A 24,653-nucleotide genomic window follows, 5' to 3' on the forward strand; every position below is an offset into this window, starting at 1 on the left:
TGCCTGCTAGAACGGAGCTTTCCACTCGAAAGCAGAAATATGCTTTGATGAAACGAAAGCTTGACTGCATAACTTCAAATAGTTCTTCCTGACATAGGCTATAGAACTCCACTTCACTTCACAAACTTTAGGCTCTGGCTCAATGACAAGCAAAATCCATCCTTTTTGGCCTCAGGCAAGAGTTCTACGAAGCTTTCCAAAATGCAAAATTATATTCATCAATCCGGCCTAAAGTCCACGCCTTAGAAAAGTCCGGCCTAAAGAACCGCAGAGGTTAGATCCTTACCACTTTCTAGGAATAAGCTGAAATCACGTGCTAGAAAAACACGACACGACAAAACCAAAAAAAACACGACAAAACCAAAGTGTTGCTCTCGCAACACGCTATCTTTAAAAACTTTTCCCACAAAACAAGTTTTTCAAAGAAAAGTAAAGAGGTCCATTAGGCCAAGATGAGCAAAAATAAAGTCAAATAATCTTTCAAGCGTAAAACTACCACAAATCCCTATCAATAAATAAACGAAACTCAAAACCAGCCGAAATCACAATAAATAGCCAAATCAAACTCAAATCGAGCAAAAATTAACATGACTAGGGCTGATAATCCCGATACCTTCTCAAAACCAGAACACAATTTGATTTCAAATAAACTGACAATCGACGCTCATTTTTTTCTCAGTAAAGTGCAAACTGTGTATGCAAATTGTAGCAAAATTCAAGCATATAAGGCAAAATCTTGACAAAAGGGCTAATAATACGCAACTGAATCAAAATTTACCTCTCCAATGTCCTTTGAGTATCTTTTTAAGCGCCAAAGCATCCACATCAGTAGGGTATCGAGGCTGGTACTTCGATACAATCTGACGACACGTAGACTGAAAGAAAAATAAACATCTAGCTTTTCACTTTTTATCAAGCTCTTTTGATTTAGTTAACATAATGTACAACCGAAATGCATATTAATTTGGAAGTTATCTATTTTGTATGCTATAAAATTGCTCCAAGTTGACTACGCCAAGCCTAAATCCCTTATATTCAAAAAGCAAACTTTATTTTTCCCAGGTTTGCTGGTTTTTGGCATATTGATCTCATTTTTTTATGCTTTTTCGCCGATGAATTAGTGTGGTCAAAATTAAGCATAAATACTGTTTATGCAGAAGGCTTACTGATGATCGAAGTACGTGCAACTTACCGCTTCTAAATTAAGAGAGTTTCCCAGAAGCTTCCTGGATGTTTCTTCCTTGCTTTCTAGAAGTAAGGAAGCTTCTAAATCCTGCTTGGGCTGGGAAAGTACTGATAACATAATAAAATTCTAGTTGCCCAGTTGATAGCCAAAAATCCAAAGAAAGACTAGTATTGGTTTATGTCCTTGTAGAAACAGCTGACGTAGAAATAGTGACTGTTATGAATTTTACATCGTAGTTACATGTAGTAACAGGAACCAACAGATGGGTGTCCTTGTAGGGATGTATGACTTTTATTAGGGGATTTTAATTGCCAGGTTGGTACAAATAGGGATAGATAGTATCCTACCTTAAGTAAATTTAGTGTTAGGAAGGAGGACAACAGAAGTAATAGGCTGCCGAATTTTGAAAGTATAATAATTAAGCTACTGTATAACATATACGGGATTAAATAAAAAAATGACCTGTAAGTTAACATGACGAGACTAGTCTTATGTCCGAGAATTGTGTTGTTGTGGTTAGAGTAGGAAGTAAGATTAGTAGTTGGTTTGATGTGAAATCAAGAGTTAAGAGGGGCTGTGTCCTATTTCCGTTTATACGGATGATGTTGATGGACTTTGCCATTTGGAACAGGGCAAAGGCTATTGCAGAACAAGAAGACGATTGGGAACGTAAAACTTTGCTAGACTTATAACATACATTTGATTTGAGCGTCTCAGATGAAAATTACAGCAAAATGAATGAATTATGGAGGTTTTGAGAGTTTACACAGCCAGAATAGGCTAAGAAATTAATGCCAAGAGGACCAAGGCACTTAGACTAGATACTAATATGAGTGTGGAATTTTAGCGAAGAAAAATGGCCAGAGACTTGTTTACCAGTTTGTGGACGTCCCAAGATACATTGTTGAAATCGAATGTTATGGGATGTAAAAAAGGATTTGACTTCAAGTTGATAAGATATTTTTACGACAATTTTTTAGTGAATTTTTATGCAGCCCCCTTGTGATAGAAATATGGGCTTATATAGACACTAGTATAATGCACTCAGTTCTTGAAGGTGTTTGACGTTAGGCAAAGTAACCGAAAAATGGATCAAGTGGATAGATTCACATGTTGGATACAGCGACGATGTAAAAAGCATAACAGCCATGGTGGAGTTGTTCTTACAGCAGAAAATAGTTTAGAAAAATGGGAAAACAATTCTGTGAACTACGATTAGAATACTTAAAACCACGGTAACGACAGGGGTCAAGCGGAGTTCTGAACCACAGTGCTCTGGAAAGCTTAGTTGTGAACAGTGGTGTCAATAAACGGGAAGTTGGAAGATAAAAAACTCAAATCACTCGCCAAGGGAAGTTGGAGACTGAGCATAAGCGTCACTGACCAAAGATGACTGTAGATTGACTGTACATGGGGGGGGGGAAAGAAGAAATAACATTCAACCATGAGCAGTCAATCTCTAAAGGACCCCTAAATGATCGTGAGTAAAAAAAAAATATACATGTGTTTGCATGAAATGAGGTCAGGGTTTCCTCGAAGGGGGAATAGGCTGGAGCAACCTACTCAGACCCTCCAGTAATGTGGATCAAACATGAATGCATGACTAATTTTATCAAGGTGGGACATGTCTTTTGCTTTTAAATATGTTTTACATGCCTTGATTTCCAACATTGTTATTGTTCGATCATCTTCAGATCTGTAACAAGCAAGTTCAGAAGCTCTAGCCAGGGTCGTATTGTATAGGGGTAGGGGGGGCAGAGGTGGTCTTGGAACTCCCCCTCTAATGTTTTTGGTTATGTTTCCGACGCTGCTAAAATTCTTTGTTCAGTTCAATAAAGAGCACGAAAATACTGACATGTCATCTACAGAAATTTCGAAGTTGGTCGGTTGACGCAGTAGTTTTACAAACTCCCGTCATGATTTTACAGATGGTGCCACAATTTTCTGTTTGGCTAAATAAACAGCATTAAAATAAAGATATGATATGTACCTAACATCTGAACCTCGGTTTGTAAACGCAGAGGTTTTACCGACTCGTGCAGTGATTTTACGTATTGTGTTCGAAACGGATTCTATGCCAATTTTTGACAAAACACTCGGTAAAAATGACCAGCCAGGAAGTAAAATTTCTTGCTCTCCCTCCCCACCCCAACATTTTGACTAGTAACTACCCTGGCTCCAGCATCTTATTTTTTGTGTGTAAAAGGCGAGAAAAACCAAAAGAGGATAGAGACGTGTATTTAAAAAGATCCGAAATCCTGAAATATACTTTTTAAAATAAATATTAGGGAAAAAGGATTTAGAAGGTGTACAGGCTCAGGGGCCTCATTTTGACCATCCAATCATAAATATATATAAAATCATTGTATACCTCCGAGTTTATCCGGGTACACTTTTTCTAACTTTCTAGTAAAATGTATCAGAAGCATCGTTATAGCGTTGCCTATATGTTCCCACGCCTTTTTCCTCCAGATATATCCGATAAATAGTTCAAAGATCATATAACAAAAACTCCGAGGTTGACACCCCCCCCCCAGGGCCTGGTGGCAAGCTTTGTAAGTTATACCCTGGGAGCATATGTTGTTCTTATAGAAGGGATGCTCGTATAAACTTTAGAGAGGGCTCATTTTATAGGAAACTGAAAGTTCTAGTTCAACTTTAAAGAGTCAACAGAAATCGAATGGCAACCAGCACCATCCCCCCACCCTTTTCCCCCAAGCCCATCCTATTAAAATGTTGACATAGCCATTTTGTTAAGAATAGTTCAAATATCAGATAATAAAAACTCCGGAGTCGACACAAACCCCCAGAGTCCGGGGGTAAGGGTTTTAAGTTATGCCCAGGGGCATATAAGGTTTCTATGTAAGGGGAGGTCATATCAATTTCAGCGGTGGCTCCATTTGATAAGAAACTGAAAGTTCTAGCTCCCTTTTTATGAGTCAAAAGGGATGGGAGAACCCTTCTCCCCAGATGCATCAGATCAAAATGTTGAGATAGCCATTTTGTTTCAAAATAGTTTTAAGGTCAAATATGAAAACTCAGGGGTCAACACAGCCCCCCAGAGCCCTGGGGAAGTGTTGTAAGTCATGTGCCGGGGGTAGATAAGTTTTATGTAAGGGGTAGTCTTATAAACATCACAGGTGGCTCACTTGGTTGGAAATTGAAATTTCTATTTACCTTTTTAAGTCACATCAAAAATAACTGGTAGGAATATATCCTCCCCACCCTTTTTCCCCAAATGCATCCGAGCAAAATTTGGAGATAAGCATTTTGTTTGAAATATTTCTATGGTCAGATGACATAACTTCGGGGTCAACATACTCCCGAAATCCGGGGGAAGCGTTGTAACTTTTGCCCTTGGGACTTATAAAGTCTTTATGGAAGAAGCGGTCTTATAAGTCTTGGAGGGGACTCGAATTATTAGAAATGAAAGTTCTAATTCCTTTTTCAAGAGTCAAAAATGATTCGATCGCAACTAGTCCCCCCTGTCATTCCTATTTTCCCCAAATGCGTCCAATCGAATTTTTTCTATAGCCATTTCGTTTGAACTAGGCCAAAGATAATATAAGAAAGATACAAGGGATAACACAGCCCACGAGAACCTGGGGGGCAAGTGTTGTAAATTATAAACCGGGGGAATTTCAGGTTTTTATGGAAGGGATGGTAATATACACTTCGGAAGGGACATTTCTAGTGCCCTTTGAGTCAAAAGTGAGTCAAAGAGGGCAACCATTTAAGCGTCAAAGAGGGCAACTGTCCACCCCAAGGCCCCTTTTCCCCAAACGCATCTGATCATATTTTGAGATAGCAATTTTGATTCAAAATAGCTTAAAGATCAAATGAAAAACTTCAGGGTCATCACAACCCCTCAGAGCGCGGGGGAAGTCTTGTAAGTTATGCTCTGGGCAGCTAAGGATTTATCTGAAGGGTGGTCGCATGAACATCAGGAGGTGGCTCATTTGAGAGAAAATTGAAATTTCTATTTACTTTTTTTAAGATTCGTGAAATGTGATCGGCAGGCATATACCCCCCCCCCCATCCTCTTTTGCCTAAATGCATCAAATCAAAATTTAGAGATAGGCATTCTGTTTGAAATATTCCAATAATAAGATGACGCAACTTCGGGGTCGATATACCCACCCTGTACCCCCCTCCAATGGGTTACAAAATATGCCCCGGGGGTATATAACGTTTTTACAGAAAAGTTGGTCGTATAATCTTCGGAGGTGATTCAAATGATTAGAAATTGAAAGCTCTAGTTTCATCAAGCTCTAGTTCTAGTCAAAAGTGATCCAATGGCAACTAGCCTCCCCCACCCACCAGTCCCAAGGCCACACGGCTCCGATTTTTCCCCAGATGAACTTCATATTGAAGGGATGGTCGTATAAACTTTGGAGGGGGGCTGATTTGATTGACATCAGAAGTTATAGTTCCCTTTTTAGGAGTCAAAAGTGACCGGAGGGCAAAAAGCCTCCACGCTCTTTTTTCCCCAAAGGCATCCGATGAAAGATTTAATCTTAGTTATAGCGTTGCCTATAGTAAAGGCCATAATACTTCAATGATCTATTATTATTTATTCATTTTTTTCCCAGGATCATTTAAACTTTGCAGGGAAAATTGATCGTTAAATTCGATTGGAAATTGGTAGTTTTAGTGCCCTTTTTCAGAGTAAAAAGTGATCGGAAGGAAAATAACTCATCCCACCAAATTTTTTCCCCAAATGTATCTGAAATTTTTTTGAGATAACCTGATTGTGGCAAATAGTTCAAAAATCAGATAATAAAAGCTTTGAGGTCAGCACAAACCCCCGCCCCAGAGCCCGGGGGCAGGATACCTTGGGGACATGTATGGTTCTTATGGAAGGGTGCTCTTACCAATTTCAAAGGGGGCTCATTTCATAGTAAACTGAAAGTTGTACTTCACTTATCAAGAGTCAAAAGATATCGGGGGGGGGGGCAACTAGCCCCCCCCCACGGCTTTTTCCCCAAGCCATTCTGTTAAAATTAGTTAAAACATCAGATAACAAAAATTCTGGGATTAACGCACCCCTCCCTAACCCTGAGGTATATCGAAACGACGACAAAATAAGTATTTTGCTAGTAGTTGCAGAAGAAATCCACCGATTTCCAGTGTTCCCCCCTTGCCGGTTTACGAAGTCACAAAGGTCCTTGAGAAATTTGACCCCAGTAAGGTAACTTACCCTGAAGACATGTCAGCGACCCTGTATAAAGATAGCGCAGCCTTTCTAGATGAACCTCTGACTACCTTTTTAAACCAGTATTTGTTGAGTGGTACCTTTCCGGGTGATTTAAAAGAAAAAGCAGTCATAATGCCAATACCTAAAGTTTCGAATTCAAAAGGGGTGAGTGACCTACGACCTATATCTTTAATTTCAATTGTATCTATAGTTTTCGAGCATTTTATAAGGAAATGGTTACAGTAAATTATCTCATCAAAATTGAGGAAGAAGCCCTGGAGCATCTAGAAAATAAAGATGCATTCGTAGAAATATTGCAAGCGCACTTAGAAAAGGCTTTCGACAAACCAAGCCATGCAGATATTCTTGAGTCAATGACAGATTTTATAGCTTTTTAGTTAGGATAGTTTATAGTTTTTTGTTTTGTTTTTTACTCAGACGGCAACAGTGTGTTAGTGCTGATAGGGTACAATCGGATTTTCTTGAGCTTTTCTGTGGACTATCCCAAGGTACCAAAACGGCACCTGTTTTATTTTTAATACTGTGTAACAAGATTGCGACTTGGCCTGAAAAGAGAGCCAGGTTCGCAAATGATTTATCATTGCTGATACTTCAGAAGCTAGGATCCATAACTAGTACGGTTGGCATAATTCGCTGTTTGGAAAGAGTGGAGAAGACCACAGAGTTCCAACAGAAAGTATTTATTGCCTTCGTCGACTACCGTGCAGCATTTGACTCAGTCGATCGAGAAGCTCTTTGGCGGATTCTAGCGTAGACTGGCCTGCTCAAGAAATATTGCAGACTTCTCAAGATGCTGCACCATGGGACGGAGAGCTGTGTACAAGTATATGGTCCGCGCATTCGAAAAACTTCTTTTCGGAAAGTTTTGTAAATTAATTAATGAAAGATCTGTTCTCTTTATGGGGGATTTAAGAACTTGTGGGCCTTTGGCTAGACTTTTATGTAACCCTGGAGATACGTTTTTGGACCTTTCGGCTATTTTAACAAAATAACAATTTTAGGGGTACATGAGGCATATAAGGGATGTCCGGTTGTTATGTAATAGGTATTAAAAAAGACAACAGAACTTAGGATTGGCGATCGACAGAGTCCTTCTCTGGCTTTCTACGGCAATCTGTTCATTGATGGTGCCTAAGTAAAGCAGCTTATGCCACGAATTTCTCTTTTTTAGTAGAATGCTAATGCTTAGACTTTGCAATTATTTACTGATTTTTAGCGTTTAAGTGAAGTAGCATTTGTGTCTCAGTTTTTGCAGTAAAAATCTGTTCTGTAAAATTTTGTGGAGCTATACAGAAGTGGCCTCACAACTGCTAATTTTGAGACTATTTATTGTCAATTCACGTTCAATGTACTAAAATGTCACGAAAATCTCGTAAAAATTTAGAACAAAAGCAACAAGTTGATTCTGAACACGGACTTAATACCTTTAACAGGCTACGAAATTTTTAAATTGTCGTCCATGGATATCACTTCGGGGAGCAAGAATACCGCCCTCTATCGAAGTTTCAAACCTCATAGAATATGTGGAAAAAGGGAGATTTCCTCTATAAAGGCTATACAATCTTATTCTCGTCGATAAAATATTATTGGTTTATGCCATCTAGCCCAATTAAAAGATGTCTTGTCTGGTCAGAGTCTTTATAAGTTCAAAATAAAATAAAGATGAACAGCTAAATAATAAAGATGCTAATAAAATAAAGATGTGAACAGCATTTAAAATTTGACCTTTGAAAAAAAGGCAAAAAATGAAGGACTTCCATTGTTTACACATATCAATTGGTAGCATTACTAAAGTAAGATGAGTTACTGCCAAGTAATGCATGCACCATTTGTTTTTCTAGCAACACATTGATACTTCACACAAATATTGGCTGTTAAAGTATGTTGATACTTACGTGACGACAAGCATCTTCAATATAGCCTTCATTGGTATTCCAAAACACTATGTTGTCGTCATTGACTTCCCTATAAGATGAATCAAGGTGAGGATACTGAAAATAAATTAATGCATAAACCTTTGCTGAAGTAAATCCTGTCGCAAACGATGGTTTTGCCCTTAGTCTAGGTAAGGGCTCCGTTTAGAGGAAAACCAATAGGGCGACATCTATTTTCGATACAGCAACAAAACTACTTCTTAAAAGGGAGGGAACTTTCTTCAAACGGGAAAAAAACTATATTTCATGAATCAAAACTAAAAAAAATTTATAAAACCAAAAAACTAAATAATAGTTAAAAATTTCAGGGCTTACACTTACAAATCTAACTGGTTCAGAACAAGACTTCGACAATGGTTTTATTTAAAGAAAAAAAAAACGAAAAAATCAAGGGGATATTCAACACTTATGAAAGCATAATTGTGCATACAAACTGTGTGAGCGTAACCAGCCTCGCACCATTTATGAGACTCATTGTTTTCTAATCAGTTTCAGCTCTGAAAGGATTCAGATCTAGTTTTTTATCTATTGAACTTCGTCTCAAGCTTCTATGATCACCTCTCCTCAACAAAGTTGTCAGGGAGAAAATAAAATAAAAGAGACATATAATGCTCTTTCTTAAGTTACTCTAGTTAAGTTTGGAGGAAACTCGGACCCATTTTTAAAGATTTAGGACAATCATATTGCAATTTTAGCCTGGTTTTGTAATAGTTTTGAAGGAGGAGCAAGGGATCCTAGAAATTTTATTTTGGAGGAGGAGAAGAGGGAGAATTCCAATCCACCAAAGGTTGCTTACCACAAGCCCCAGGTGCTTAGAAAATATTCACGATTAAGTGATAATTTCATAAAAGAATTCTAGAAAATTTCCTCTAAAAGATCAACCCTGGGAAACTTCCTTACCACTAGAAAATTCTAGCTGTATAAAAATCCTCCTAGCAGAAAATTCACCCCGACCACAACCGAAAAATGTATGCATGCTTACCAGTAACAAATAATATACACAAACAAAGAACAAATTTCACAACGTAAAGACCAATCCCCAAGGACTCTAGGGGGTCATGTTATCTCCAAAGGCATAGTTATGGGACCTTTCAATTGTGTTGAACAAAATAGCTATCTAAAAATTTTGATCGGATGAATCCAGAGAAAAGGGGCATGGGAGGGTTCTAACTACCCTCCAATATTTTTGAACACTTAAAAGGGGCTTTAGAGCTTTTAATGTATGTTAGAATGAGCTTTCTCTCGATATTCTAGGGCTATTAGTTCGATACGAAAACCCCTGAAAAAACAAAAACAAATAAACACGAATCCGTGATCTTTCTTTTGGCAAAAAAAATACGAAGTTCGACATTTTTGCAGATGGGAGTTTGAAGCCTCTACTACGGGGTTCTTTGATATGGGTAATTTCACGTTTTTTTTTAAGATTACTTAACTTTTAGGGGGCGCTTCCCTCTTTTTTCAAAAATAAGGCACATTTTTTTAGGCTCATAGCTTCTGATGGGTAACACTGAACTCAATGAATCCTATATATTAGGGATAAGCAAAATTTCGTTTTTTAGAGTTTTGGCTACTATTGAGCTACGTCGCTCCCTACTTACAGTTCATTACCACGAACTGTTTGATTGACGGTGAACTAACAAGGCAAATTGAAAGACACTATTTTTACACAGACTATCAAAATGCCGCATCTGCAATATCTTGGGGACAATTAAGGAATGAATTTGAAACTTTTAGGGAAGGTTATTGGTACCCAAAGGATTTAACTTTTGTTCTGGAGGGAGGATATGGGAGTGAGCCTAAATATTTTTGGTCATTTGGAGTTTTTTTTTAATACTACGAGACACGTTATATATTTTCAGTTGCAATGGTGAGAATGAACAATATTTATATTTCCTTTGATCCGAATAGAAATTTCCACCTTAAGTGCCTGTGAGACTTAAACTTTTTCACGGTGAATACCCAAGAAAAATAAAATCGGCAGACAAAATGTGAACCAGGCTATCAAATTAGCATATCTGCAATATCTTTGGAACAGCTCAGAGGTTCAAGTTCAATCTTTCAAGGAGTGCTGAGGGGAGGAGGAGAGTATCATCTAAATATAGTTCGCACGGCTTCCGCCTTTCTCTGACAAAAAAAAATAAGAAGATGGCACCGTATTGATTCACTTACCAGATTATGCTCTGTTCATCAGTAAATATCCTGAGCAAGAACTTTGCATCACAGTTAGGGTGGGCAGTTTGAGGTACAATTATATAATCCCCAGGGGGCAAAGTGAAAAATGTCACCACCTCCCGTGCAATGCAATGGTTCGTCACATCGAGGGGCTTCTGAAAAAAAAATTCCAAAATAATTATCATCAAACTGAAAGTATTCTATAACGAAAATCAGAGCCAGAATATTTATTTAAAGATAAATTGTTTAAATAATTCACCGTCCATTTAAAATTATTATTAGCAGCATGTCTGAAAACTGATTTATTGACTTTCATGTGCGCACTGTTAAATTTATCTAAGTTTAATGCGAGTATTTAACCTAAGAACATAATTATGAAATGAAATTTGAAGATTAATAAAATAATAAACACCCAGTCTCATGAATAAAGGCTGTTCTAATAATAGGAATGGAAAAACACTTTCCAAAACATAGCCAAAATTCCCCACTAAACGACAAAACTATGCCACTGAACGAAATCGACAAAAACATCGGCCACTGAACAAGTTTTTTGGAGCCAAACTGGAGCTAATCGCTCAGTTGAATTGAAAGATATAGTACACAAACAGGAGTTGAGTGTCTACATTAAAAAAATTTCCACCAATCTTTAGCCAAATATTTTCAGAGTCAATCCTGAATTCATTCACTATCATAGGATAACACTATGCATGCAAGGACTTCTCTTCGGAAGGGGCAAAAATTCAGTAAAATTTCATTTTTAAGTTGCATTTTTCAGTTTGTCTCGGACAATGGAAGCCGTTCAAATCAATCTTAAGGAGAAATAAATTAATAGATCAAAGGATAATTTGAAGTTGAAATCCCAGACTTTTCTTAAATACAAGGATTTAGGAATTCCATGAATATTGGCTTTCAGGAATATTACATAGCTTTCTTAATCAGAAATATTCATGCTTTGCTTATAATTTGGCTCAACCAGTCAAGAATTCAAGTAATATGGATCAAGTTACATCAGCTCAATTAGGCTGCCGAAACCAAACAAAATTAATATTTAGTCCTAAATACGTCTTTGCAGCTTATTTTTCAAAGCTAAAATATGCCGACAAGATCTTTCAAGTCCTGTAATTAAATTGGTTTGAAAAACTACAAAAGTGGCTATAGCCACGATATTGTGCATCGAAGGTATCTTTTTTTCCTCCGTAGCTAAAGGGGCACTCGATTATAAAAAGGATCGAAATAGTTCATTAGAATGTGGATTATGTAAGTTTCATATGTATCATAATTGCAGAGATAGTTACATAAAGGAGCGATATATTTCATTAACTTATGATTTAACATAAAAAATACAAACAGGGAAAAGCCACTGGATTTTTATGGCACTTGGTTTTTACAAAGTGACATGTAGCGATCCCAGTTTCTGTCCGTCGGTCTGTCTTTCTGTCGGTCCTGGTTTTGCTAGTTCGGGCACTTCCAGATAAGCTATGACGGTGCAAGTTGGTTGGCATATCAGAGACAAGACCAGATTAGATTAGAAATAGTCTCTTCCCCGAATCAACCATCGGAGGGGGGGGGGGGAGCAAACCAGATAGTTGAGATGAATTTTGTTTTTAAGTGTGGCTTTCGGGTCTAGGGGTATGATTCTCGCTTAGGGTGCGAGAGGTCTCAGAGTCAAATCCTGGACCACTCCAATTTTTACATGAAGAAGATCCAAAACTAGATATGTGACCAATATAGCGATCACAGAAAGATCGCGCCCCATGAATTACAAACCTTCTCCCAGTAATGGGTTAAATTGCATGGTGATGCACAACACCGTCGTGGGAGGATCCTCTATAGGAGGACAGCTGCGGCAGGGCGTAAGATCCAGATCTATAGACAGCAGACTCTGCAAAGGGCTGTATCGACCCTTTCGGGGTACCTGCAGGACTGGGGATCTTGTGGTCAACTTTTCCCACTTGGGGAATAGCACCCCTCGAGAAAATTATAGCCTAGTAAACAATACAGCACTCGCACGGGATTCTGATTATTGGATATTTCTTCTGGGCTTGGTCTGTTTTGATGGGCGTTTCCGGGCTGAAAAACCTCTTCCTAGCTAATTTATCTACTATGGGTTGCCTCCCCGTAGTAGCATAATATTTGTAGGCATAAATATATAATAAGTCGGAGGTAATAGGCTTGGGACTGTCTGTACAGGATTTCGACTCTTGTTGATAGAAGAGTGCTGAATCGCCAAGTGCTGAAAACCACGTTGCCACCAAGATGGGCCCAGGATTACACAAAGCCTCCAACCACTGAAGGTCCCAGGGACTTCTTGCTGTCCGGTTCTAAGCCGGCTTAAGCGCTTCGGTGTAGACTAGAGAAGATATATTGGTCACCGTCCAGCACTAGTATCTGGGATCACTGCTTTTCCTGAGGCCAATATAATTTCAATCATTTAAAGAACATGAAAATTGGAACTTGGAATACTACGACGTAAAAAAAAATGACAATCGTATCGATATTTTGACTGACGAAATCAGACGGTTTGAACTTCACTTCTTAGGAGTTTCAGAAACTCATATCCCGGGGGTAGAAAGCATTAAATTAGATGACATAGAATTCGTTCACTCAGGCAGGGAGGATGGGGTACATAGGCAGGGAAGGAGGATCCAGGAAAAGGAGGGTCAATTTGACAGCTGATAGTAAGTTTAAATTTTGTTAGCCGTTATAAAACTAAAACATGGTATCTATGTAGACAGGATGATTTTTGAATATTTCTGCTCCTTCTGCAAACTATTCTAAGGTGTAAAAATTGCATAAGGACAAGTCAACATCTGCTATAATTTACGGAAGCAATAAATCTTTCTGTAATTTTGGTTTGAATTTAATTTTAAATATTTGATTAGTTTAATTAAAATACATTTAATTAATTAAATACATAATAATTAGATATATTATTGATTAAATAAATTGACCCATTTGCCAGGAATTTTTGCCGCTTAAAATTTACTGTATTTTGTTTCATTCTGCATGCAATTTAATTGTTTTTTTTTTATTTGAAAGTTTTTCCCTAAAAGACTTCAAAACCAGCTTATTCCTGCAAAAAAAATTCCTGACATATATATTCCCTGTCACCCAAGCACCACTACTATTTTGGCGACCGTCCCCCCCTGAAAAATATTCTGCTGGTACCCTTTAGTCAACCAGGGAGCTCTAGTCAGTAGGAAAAGTAACACTAAGTCAATTGGTCCAGAAAGTCAGCATATGATGTCAGTCAGCAATTAAAGTGATGCAACTTTTAATTACCCAATGAAAAACAGTCAACTTAAACAGGTAGTAACAAATTTAAATCAGGCTAATCTCCCTGCTGTTGTTTAACATATTAGCGAGTAATGTCAAGTGGTAATGTCACTCTTAGTTTGGACAAGTTTGTTAGTGCCATATCTGCATGACATACTAAAATTCATGGATTCATTTGATTTTGTTCCAAAATCGTCGTAAGATCTAAGTACATGTGGGACAGAATAACAGCAGTTTAACCTTCCCACAAACAATAGAAATATGAGGAGGTGTTTCCGGGGCACCTGTGGTTAAAAAAAATGAGATAATACCAAGCAATCACTGACCATAATGAATGGTATGAACAGTTTAAGGCTTGTAAATGTGTAATCGCTAGTTATAAGACCTTTACAAAACTTCACTAGCGCAATCTTGATATACATTATGAAGTTTTATCATATAATATATATATATATATATATATATATATATATATATATATATATATATATATATATATATATATATATATATATATATATATATATATGTGTGTGTGTGTGTGGGTATTAGTCTATTTGATCCAAGTCAAAATTTTCTGACAGTAGATAGATTCTTATGTTTTTAATAGTTTTTTATTGACTTTAAAATAGTCAAAACTAAGCTAATATGCTGAGCGAAAGTATACCAACTCTATACAACTCTATCCGTTTCCTTTTTGTGAAACGGGTTCTATAAACTCCAGCTCAATGCAAAGGAAAAATAAAATAAATACACCTCCACGCTGGATATTTTTTTTCTAAACTAGAAATCTTTGAATCTTTTTCGGTCACCAATTGCCTTTAAATGACCTACAGAACTGACAAGCTATTTGATCTACCCTTACTCTATGCTTATCGACCTTAATTCTGTCCTAAGACGGATGACAGACTGTCATCAAAAAGTGAAATTGATCATTCTTATACAACCCTGAAAAAGTTATGCCAGCTTTGCCTATCACAGAGACTACTTGTCTTGGCTTTACTCTAATTAGTCATGGCTTGGCTCTCAAGTCTTTCATCCAGTTTATCAAGGTTAAATTGAATTAAATCAATCTCTGTGTATTATTCAGAACATATTCAATAAGTGAAGTTAGGTTCTTTCGTGAAACAAACTACGATATAGGTATATTTTAATGAAATATTATATATACATAGGTGGTCAGGCTAGGTTAAGTTAGGTATTTGACATAATGCACCTCACCCTCCCCTCCAATGTGCAAGTAAATAGCCCAAAATTTTGATAAAGCTAATGAAATAAAAGAAAATATGATGAAAATATAATACTTTATTAGGAAAATTGTAAAATTACAACTTAGAGTTCTAACCTAACCTAACCATTTGTCTTTGTAGCTATGAAACCAGATTTTCTCATAAAATGTGCCTGCATCGTAGTTTGTTTCACGAAAGAACCTAACTTCACTTATTGAGTGTGTTTTGAATAATACACAAGTAACGAATTGAGAGCCAAGTCATGGGTAATAAGAGTAAAGCCAAGACAAATAGTCTCTATGAGAGTCAAAGCTGGCTTTTTCAGAGTTGAGTTTCCCCTCTGATCTGTTCCCCATTCTCTTTAGTGCCTGTGTCAAGCAGTATAATGTTTTGTTTGCACTTAATGTACATAAAAGGCTTAGGGCTCAGGTCACAAGGCCAGAAGTTTGTCACATGTAAAATACATGTACACTTACAATGGACAGTCAATATTCCCTTGTTTGCAATCCTAATCATTTCTCATTTTTTCAATTGGGCTCATTTATTTTATCGTTGAAGAACATTGATTCTTAATTCAAGAAGTAAGGCACGTTTTTTGTTTTATATTTTTTCTTTCTATAATATTTTGCGTCGCTTTTCGGCATTCCATCCAAAAGTTTGGCTCTTTCTACTTTCGTTATTCTTAGGTTTGATTTAATATTTGAAATTTTTTAAGTTTAGGTTTTTTATTGTATTAAGGAGAATACAATCATGGCTTACAGAAAATAAAAAGCTTACAGTGCCATGATGTTTGTTTTTCGTCTTTCATTCACCGACTGAGGAAAAACCAGGTTTTCTCGCTAATTTCCCTTCTCTATTTTTCCTAAGAAAAAACAGAGTTGGATCTTTCTCTAAAATTTGAACCAGAAAACTCCACCCATCTAGAGTTCTAGAACAACAGAAAATAGAAATAAATCTATAAAAGAATATGAGGAAGTTAGCAAAAATTGTGTATACCCTCTTGTTCAGATATGAATGTTACTTCCAAGATATCATATTCTCTGCTTTGAATAAAAGGTTGATAAAAGATAAAAGGAATTAATGCTAAGCAATAGTTCAAAAAAAGAAGAGAATTTACTTCAGTTTTTGACATGAATAGAAGATTTGCTGCTCAATAAATTTCAGGCACAGAAGCTAAATTAATTCATAGTTATTTAATTATGATAAGGTGTGAGAAACTATGCACAGGTCAGCAAGATCGTCTTCCACGTAATTAATAATTAAATCCCTTCAAAGATGAATGCATCTCAGTTGAACAGCTGATTAATTTTCATTCATTTAAAAAAAAGAAGCTGAAACTCAAAGAAGATCTATGGACATAGGGGTAGGCGCGGATGAAAATAATAATACAAAAACAAGCTCAGTGAGATGCATCTCAACAACTAACCATAAAACAACTTTACCTGGATGTCTTCCTCTGAACAACTCTAAATTGACCGAAATTCATTCCTGAATCTGTCTGGAAAATGTTCTTTGAAATACTTTTGGATTGATAAAATTTATATATGTATTATATCGTGTATCTTTAAACAAGAAATAATCGTGTGTGTGTGTATATTTGTACACGTTTTTTGTCGAAAATGTTATTGTTTTTTTTTCTTATTGATTGGAATATCTACATTTTTTGGTGTGGAAAAAATCTAAATGGGTCAAGGATTTGTCAAAATGTCCAGAGCCCTTAATATATTTTTCTCAAATCGTCTGCTAACTGAAAGTATAGACCTTTCTTGCAGATTGTTTGAAAAGAAAAATCCTAAAAGAAAGTACACCCCTTGATTGTATAACAGATGATCATCAAGTTTCGCTGTTGAGGGAACTTAAACTTACTTAGGTCCCAGCCATCCTCTTTGGGCGTTCTGGGGACACTCCTGCACGCTCTTGCTTAAGCGATCGATACATTATTTTATCTAGTCTGGTACAAGATAACTGGGCTGCCTTGACGGTGTCGAGCTTCTCCATCCATCATTGTCGTGGTCTGCCTCGTAGGTGAAGGCATGAAGAAAACTTTCAAGGCCGATTTTCGGGAGGTGGCTCAGATGCATTTGCCTGACGTCGAACCAGCGCAATTGTTGTTTCTTGAGGTTGCTGGGAATAGTTTCAGTGGACTGGAGCCTTTAGCGTATTTTCATACTTGTGATGTGGCCAGTGTATTTGATTTCAGCAATGCGACGGAAGCATCTCACCTTGAAAGCTAGAGGTTTCCTTTCGGCTTCGGTTTCTAGCGTCCATATTTTGCATCCATACTTTACTATGGGAATGACTAAAGTACCGAATGGGTGCACAATGAGTTTGTGGTATTGATGGTCACTTTTCCATATGTTGTCCAGTCCAGAGGTGTGAAAGCCAAATATGTCCAACTAGCATAAGGAGTTTATTAAGACCGTGAAAGATTAAAAAATAAGAGTAAACGTGGAAGTCAAGACATGACTGTCGGCTAGCTAGGTGCTTGTAACTGTTTTTGGGGGCTACAGGACATTTTGCACGTCAAACTTCTGCACAATTGTCAAAAAATCTACAAAGCAATTATTAGAAGCTTTGAGTAAGTTTAAACATGCTTATTACCGTAAAAGCAGTGACCAGCCGATACAAAATATTTTTTCTTCGTGACTGTGCTAGGCCCCACAATCTGGCTACAATTGAAGCAATTTAATGCAATAGGCAACCTATTTTTACTCCCAACAATAAAGAAATTTAAAGTAAAATCTTGTCCTTGCTTAATTCACAATCCTACTACAACCGGCATCCCTCGAAACAAGTTCTTTTAGTATCGTGTGATTAACAATAATTTTTTGATATGAGCTTGATTTTCAATTAGGCTCATAGAGTAGGCTATTTAGTCGCATGGCCTATTATAACACTAGGAATAGGCAATACTGCTAAAATTATTCATGGGAGACACCAATTTTTTCGCTGAATAAGGAATAGCTGAATATAAGCATAAAAACGATTATTAGAGTCATCAAACTTGTTAAACATTTGAATACTCTTACATTTAAAATCCGCTGTTTTAGACTGAGCAAATAATACATTTTTCAGTAGATTTTTTGGTATTAATTTAGCCAGTAAAAAGAAAAGCTGCACATTTCATTTGCTGGCTGATATAAATATCTTACCAAATATGTGGATTAGAAAGGGAAGTTTTAAAGATTAAGGCAATAAATCAAAGTATAAAAAAGCTCACGTGTTCGTTGATGAAAACAGGAGTTAATCTTGATATTGTGGGAGGGATTTCGTACAACGCAAAGCCAATGGGGTGTAACACAGTGCGATTCTTCTTTTTAGTAGGAACAGTGGAATATTCTTGCATTACTGAAACGACAACATGACATTTGCTCACATGTCCTCTTGGAATGTGGAGATGAAATTGAGGATTCATTGCTGTTGTGCCTGAAATAAACTAGCATTTCAATCTGCTTCTGAAATGAATAAAATATATATATATATATTTTAATATATAAAAATATATATATTTTAATATATAAAAATATATGAGCTAAAATATAATTTAGCTCAATCTCTAGCCTAAATTAGCTAGTTTGCAAATTCGTTTTTATCTTTTTAAGCGCAAACAAGAATACTATCAAATTGCAGAAGAGGGAGAGAGAGGAGTCATGACAGTCCTCCATTTTTCAAAACCACATGAACTTCGTTATAACAAACCTGACATATGTGAAATTCAAATGCACAACCAAGTCTTAGTTACTTGGCTAGATTCGTTCATTTATTCTAAACAAATAGACTTCCCAATATGATAATTTTTTTCGCTGTTTTGATAGATTTACGAGACTCCCACCACACAAGCACAAAAAATCGTATATATGTTTTGTGGCTGTTCTTTATAACTGCTAATCGAATAACTGCTGTGGAATAATAATTAATGACGAAACTCTTCTTCCCAAATTAGGCACCATGCTTATAAGTTCGTGCCAAAATTAGCCAGACGCTTGTGAACATCTACAAAGCAACATTAACCCACATGGAAGAAAAAGCGAAAGTTAATTCAAGTGACAAACACTCGTAATGCCAAGTGCAATTTAAAATATGACTTAGCAATATGTTGATAAAATAACAAATTTGTACTTCTCGCAAAATCTTTACAAGTATTGAACAAATCATAGAGTATAATGAACTGCTAAGAGCGGAAACTGGCAGTTTTGTCGAAAAAAAATATCGCCGTCTAAAGTTCGGCTTCGGCATTTTTTTATTAAATATCGTGATTCTTTTGAACTTGAAAACATACCTAGGTTAAAAATTTGGCTCTAAATACTTTCCTGAAAATTTTGGTACCTAACCCTGGAACTTTCCAAGATAGTGAGAAGTCCCTTGCCTAAATTATTACCAGGAAATGATTTCAGCGTATATCCCAATTGAGGTGTCGGGCTGATCCCCTGGGAAATTTCCTCCTCCGGATTTCCCCCCACAGACAATTCCCTTCAAACAGACAATTCTCTCCCCATGGATGTTTCCCGTGGAAAATTTCTCTCGCAGGAATCACGCTCCGGAGATTTATACCACATGTTAAATTGCACGGTCAAAGGGAAATAATAAAAAGGAAAATAATGAAGAATAGAAGGTATTTTGGAATAATCTACGTGTGTTTCAAAATACAGGTAGAATATATTTTGTAGAATATCCTGTGGTATTTATTTTTAGATTTTTATTTCTCTAATTATTTTTTCCGTCTCTTTGGGAGGTTGGGGTTGAATTATCAAAGCAGAGTAAGATAAAGGGTAAAAAAGTAATTTGCTTGTTTATTGGAATAATGAATTCTGTCCTTTCAAAATTTGCATGACCCTGACTTAGAATTTGACTCCATGTTATTTAAATTAAATAGATAAAACAAAAATACGCCCCTTAAAGGTACTTCAAACAGGAAAGCCTTCTGACGTTCGCCCAGTAGACGTGCCCTCGAACGCAAGGGATGAACTGGTATCATATACTATAGATATCAATGTCAGAGAGAGTAGACGGGAAGTAATTACTCGTACTTCTCAGTCCTACTCTTTATCTCTGTCCACTTTATTCATAAAGCACTTCTTCCGCAATTGCGACTAATTTTACATTTTCAAATATTTTTTTTAACCTTTATCCTACACTGCTATGGTAACTTTACCTCCAACCCCCAAAACCCTGAAAAAAAAATAAAGGAAATATAATGTAAAAATAAACACCATATTATATTCTACGCCCTATGTTCTACCTATAATTTGGAATATAGGTAGAATATTCTAAAATTTCTTAAAGAATATGAAAATATATCTCTAAGAATTATAAAATTTAACCGAGCCAACCTAATCTAACCTTGTGAGATTGCATTTTCGGCTAGAAAAATTCATGAAAAGAATTCTTATTAACCATTAATTTCAAAGAAAATTCAAATTTAATCCTACAGAACTGCAAATACATAATCTCAACTTCGAATTCACCTGAAAAGTTTATACATTTTAAGTAAGTCAGCAAACGCTTCAGTAAAAGTGGCACTGCATTGTTTTTTGTGCTATCCTCCCCTGTTAAAACGCCAAGAATCAAATTCTTACTAATTTCGCCTATTCTCTGAACGAACTGACTTAAACAACCTAAGTTTTGATATCACGAGTTCACTCTCGTGGACTCTCAAAGAAAATATATCTGTTTGAACTTGATTCTTTAACCTTGAATTAATTCAGTTGTGCAATCTTATACTTGAATTTTTATGCAATCAGATTTTTGAGTTTTAAATTGAAAGAATCTCTGAAATCAAATTCTGCAGGAGTGGACGGCTTATCTCTTCGAGGGTTTAAGGCAATAATGCATTATATTCTATAATGTCTGCTTTTTACTATAAACCTGTCATTTGAAAAGGGTATTTTTTCTTATCAGCTAAGAGTTGCGAAAGTAATATCACTTCATAAAGGTGGCCCTTAAGCGAAGATTGAGAATTGGAGACCGATTTGATCCTTCCATTGTTTTCAAGACTATTAGAGAGAGTTGTTCATAAACTTCTATATAGTTTCCTACAGGCAAATGGTTTGCTGAGTAGCACCCAGTTCGGATTTCACAAAAGGCACTCGACGACGAATGCTTTGCAATAACTTATTGAATCAATTAACAGGGGCATGGACAAAGATGAAACACCTTTGTCAGTATTTATGGATATTCGCAAAGCATTCAGTACAGTTCATTTTCAAACGCTACTAAGTCAGATGGAGTTGTTAGGTGTCCGCGAAAAGTGCTAAAAGTGGTTTGAAAATTATTTGACAGGGAAATCCTCCAAAGTAATGTTGAATGATGTGTGCCAAGCAGGATTTCCAGGGACATTTGGGGTACCACAAGGGTCAGTGTTAGGTCCGCTGCTTTACCTCATCTATGTTTATCTCAGGCGTCTTAATTTGAAAGATGTGTGTCTTATCTGGTTTGCTGATGAAATTGTTTTAACTGTTTTTTCCTGATCTGTGAAGGACCTGGTGAGTAAAGCGAATCTTGCATTGGAAAGGCTGGAGATTTTCACTTCAGTAAGTCTATTCTGTGGAAATGTTGGCAAGACATTATTAATGATGTTCGGTAGATTTGGCACACCGCTGGATGTGCCTGACCACGTAGCTTTATGTGGTAATCCAGTTCAACAAGTTGATCATCTCTGCTACCTTGGTGTTTATCTTGATTGCTATCTGGCATGGAAATGGCAAAGTGACGCAATTTCATCAAAAATCGCTCGTGGGGTAGGCATTCTTGGACTTCTGCTGCTCTTTCTCCCTCAAAGAATACTTCTAACTATATATTATTTGTCGATTTATCCATATATTTCTTATGGTTGCCTCCTATGGAGCAGTAGCCTCTTATGCAACTATACAAGAGTGCAAGTTATACAAAATAAAGCTATGAGAACAATCGGTAGTTATGTCCAAGATGTACATGACACCTGTACTTGTTTTAGGTCCGTGAAACTCCTTAATGTAGGTCAGATAAGAGATTACCAAGCAGTTAATAGTGAGCTGCATAATTATGGAACTGGGCAAATTCGTAATATAGTTGTTGATTTGCGTCATGGTATCCGGTCTTCATTTTCAATGAAACACCTAGGTCTATGTACACGTACCTCAGTCTAAAGAGAATTAAATAGATTATTTTTGGAGGGAATTTGCCGAATTCTTTTATGGATTGTAGGCTGGGTAGGGGAGGAAGAGAAGCTGGAGAGGCAAGGGTGGCTGGGAAGGTAAGGGGTCTGGGAATGTAAGGATAGGCAGGGGATAAGGTGGTGTTGGGATGGCAGTGGAGGGAGAGCTGAGTATTGAAGAGTGTTGGAGACTGAATTTGTTATTATTATTATGTTTTATATTTTTATTAATCAATTAGAACTTTTGATTCAGTTATTTATTCATCTATTTCATATATATATATATACATATATATATATATATATATATATATATATATATATATATATATATATATATATATATATATATATATATATATATATATATATATATATATATATATATATAGGTTTTGGTTTATTTGTAACAGTTTTAATTAAATGTTGAGGTTTAAGAAAACAGTCAAGTTAATAGGTAAGCAGTTACGTGAATTTTCGCGTGACCGCAAACCATGTTTTCTCCAGCGCGAAGGTATTGTTTAGCTTATTTATTTGTTTGTGAATTTAGAATAATAAACATATGAACTTATGAACACGGATAGAAAGAAAAGGGTTGATGATTTTGCTGTCTTACAGAAAAAAATAAAAAGAGTAGCCCAATTGACATACAGGAACATGTCAGATGAAGCTGCTGGTAACGATATGATAGCCAATGACTTTTAACAAATATATTCCTTATGACGTCACCTTCCTTCACTTGCCATTTTCCCATTAAATATCGGCTAGTACAATGAAATTGATGGGTGTTACCGCATAAGATAATTGCTTTAATGATATTTTAAGAACCGTAAAAACCAAATTTTTCCTGGTTAAACTCATTAAAAAAAAATACGCCTGTCCTTTCTGGTATCCTGGCATCTCCATGGAATTCTCCGATAGAATAGGGGCAACTAAAAAACTGTAAGGAATTATCTACATAGGGTAAATTCCCTTATTGAGAGACCCAATATGGTCAGCCTTATGGAGAGGGGAGCAAAACTTCCATTGGTTTTCGCCAGTGCTGCCCTTCATAACCTCAGGACAAATTCACCATTCCCTATTCAATTTCCCCCTTAAGACCTCGCTTCCTTCGGTATGCCTCAACAAAAATCCCATTTTTACGCCAATAAAGTTTTACAAGACACGGAGGGCCTAAATAAAAAACAAAAAGTGTTTCAACTGAAAATAGGAGAAAACATTAAAACTTCAAACGAACATGAATTATTCCGTATACGAGGGGTCCCCAATATCTCGGTCATCACGCTAAAGTATATTCAAACTTGAAAAATACCTCCATACTCTAATTAAGTGGCCCTTGTGTTTCAGGAGTCGTTCTTATGGAATTTTAGCGTAGGAACCGAGGCATTGAGGAGGGGGAACCTCCTCATATACGAAATAGCGTCTGTTCGTTTTAAGTTTTAATATTGCTCCTTACTATTAGTTGAATAAACTTTTCAACTTAGTTTCTGATCGTTTTGTTTACCCACAAATCCCTTAAGTAAAATTTAAAATCCCTTAAAGTAAAGTTCTTCGCAAATAAAATACCCTCTACCGGCCGAGTGGTACCCAATTCTTCAGTTTGGGACGGGGGTCAGTGGCGTGACTCTGTAAGCTTAGCCAGAGTCGACCCAGATCTAAATGGGTACCTGGAGAAATCTGGGGAAGGTAAACAGGAAGGGTGTGCGAAAGCAGAGGATGGCTGGCCCCCAACCCCCCATTGCAATTCCTGGCTGAAGGGCCAAGAAACGGAGATCAGCACCGCCGGTATGGACTGTAAAGTCTAATGCCGTATCCTTTACCTTTTTTTTACCCTCTACCCGAAAAGTTCTTCCCGGACAATTCCATCTCCAGGGAAATCACTTGCGGACGATTCCGCCTGAAAAATTATCCTGAAAAAGACTTTAATTTCTGATCGTTTTTCAAATAGTGTCGGAGATCTATAACCAACTTGTGATGTATATGAAAAAGTCAGAAGAAGCTGCTGTACCTCGGCAACGTATTCGTAAAACAACACGAAAACCTATCTGGTCAATCGACCCTTGTTTAAAGTCGATAAAAAATACAGCGAAACTATGGCTCCACACATAGAATGAATATGGTCGGCCAAATTATGGGTGTGTGTGTGGCTGATCTCAAACGTGAGACCAAAACCGAATATAAACGTTATTTGAGGCTGGCACGTTACCGCAGTATGCTACCTTCCACTTTCAGCTTGGTATCAACATTATCATTTGATTTTTTGGGTGACTAACTATTAAGTGCATTCTGTATATACTCGCCTTCTTACCCCCCCCCTCTTTAGTACAACGCTTTCGCAATGCCATATAATGGCCATATCTTTTTTCTCCGTAATTGATGCTGTGAAAAGTTTAAAATCTGATTCAATAGACAAGGATGGTATTTCTAAGATACATATGCCGATTGATTGCACCCCCTTATATCTCATCTTCAACTTCTTTTTTGAATGTGTCTATGTACTTCAAGC

At 36.7% G+C, this 24,653-nt stretch overlaps 1 protein-coding gene across 2 annotated transcripts in view; it reads right to left on the reverse strand.

The window, feature by feature from the left end:
• The window catches only part of LOC136032081 (calpain-11-like), a 212,066-nt gene that overhangs the window by 15,533 nt on the left and 171,880 nt on the right, over nucleotides 1-24,653 (reverse strand). For both annotated transcript variants that reach the window (XM_065712210.1, XM_065712211.1), the window contains 4 exons: nucleotides 18,236-18,441; nucleotides 10,508-10,665; nucleotides 8,300-8,369; nucleotides 779-875 (listed from right to left, as the gene is read on the reverse strand). In XM_065712210.1, the coding sequence (XP_065568282.1) occupies nucleotides 779-875; nucleotides 8,300-8,369; nucleotides 10,508-10,665; nucleotides 18,236-18,441 (531 nt within the window). The remainder of the gene's footprint in view (nucleotides 1-778; nucleotides 876-8,299; nucleotides 8,370-10,507; nucleotides 10,666-18,235; nucleotides 18,442-24,653) is intronic.

The sequence above is a fragment of the Artemia franciscana genome, chromosome 10, assembly GCF_032884065.1.
Source record: "Artemia franciscana chromosome 10, ASM3288406v1, whole genome shotgun sequence".
In the NCBI taxonomy this organism is placed as follows: domain Eukaryota; kingdom Metazoa; phylum Arthropoda; class Branchiopoda; order Anostraca; family Artemiidae; genus Artemia; species Artemia franciscana.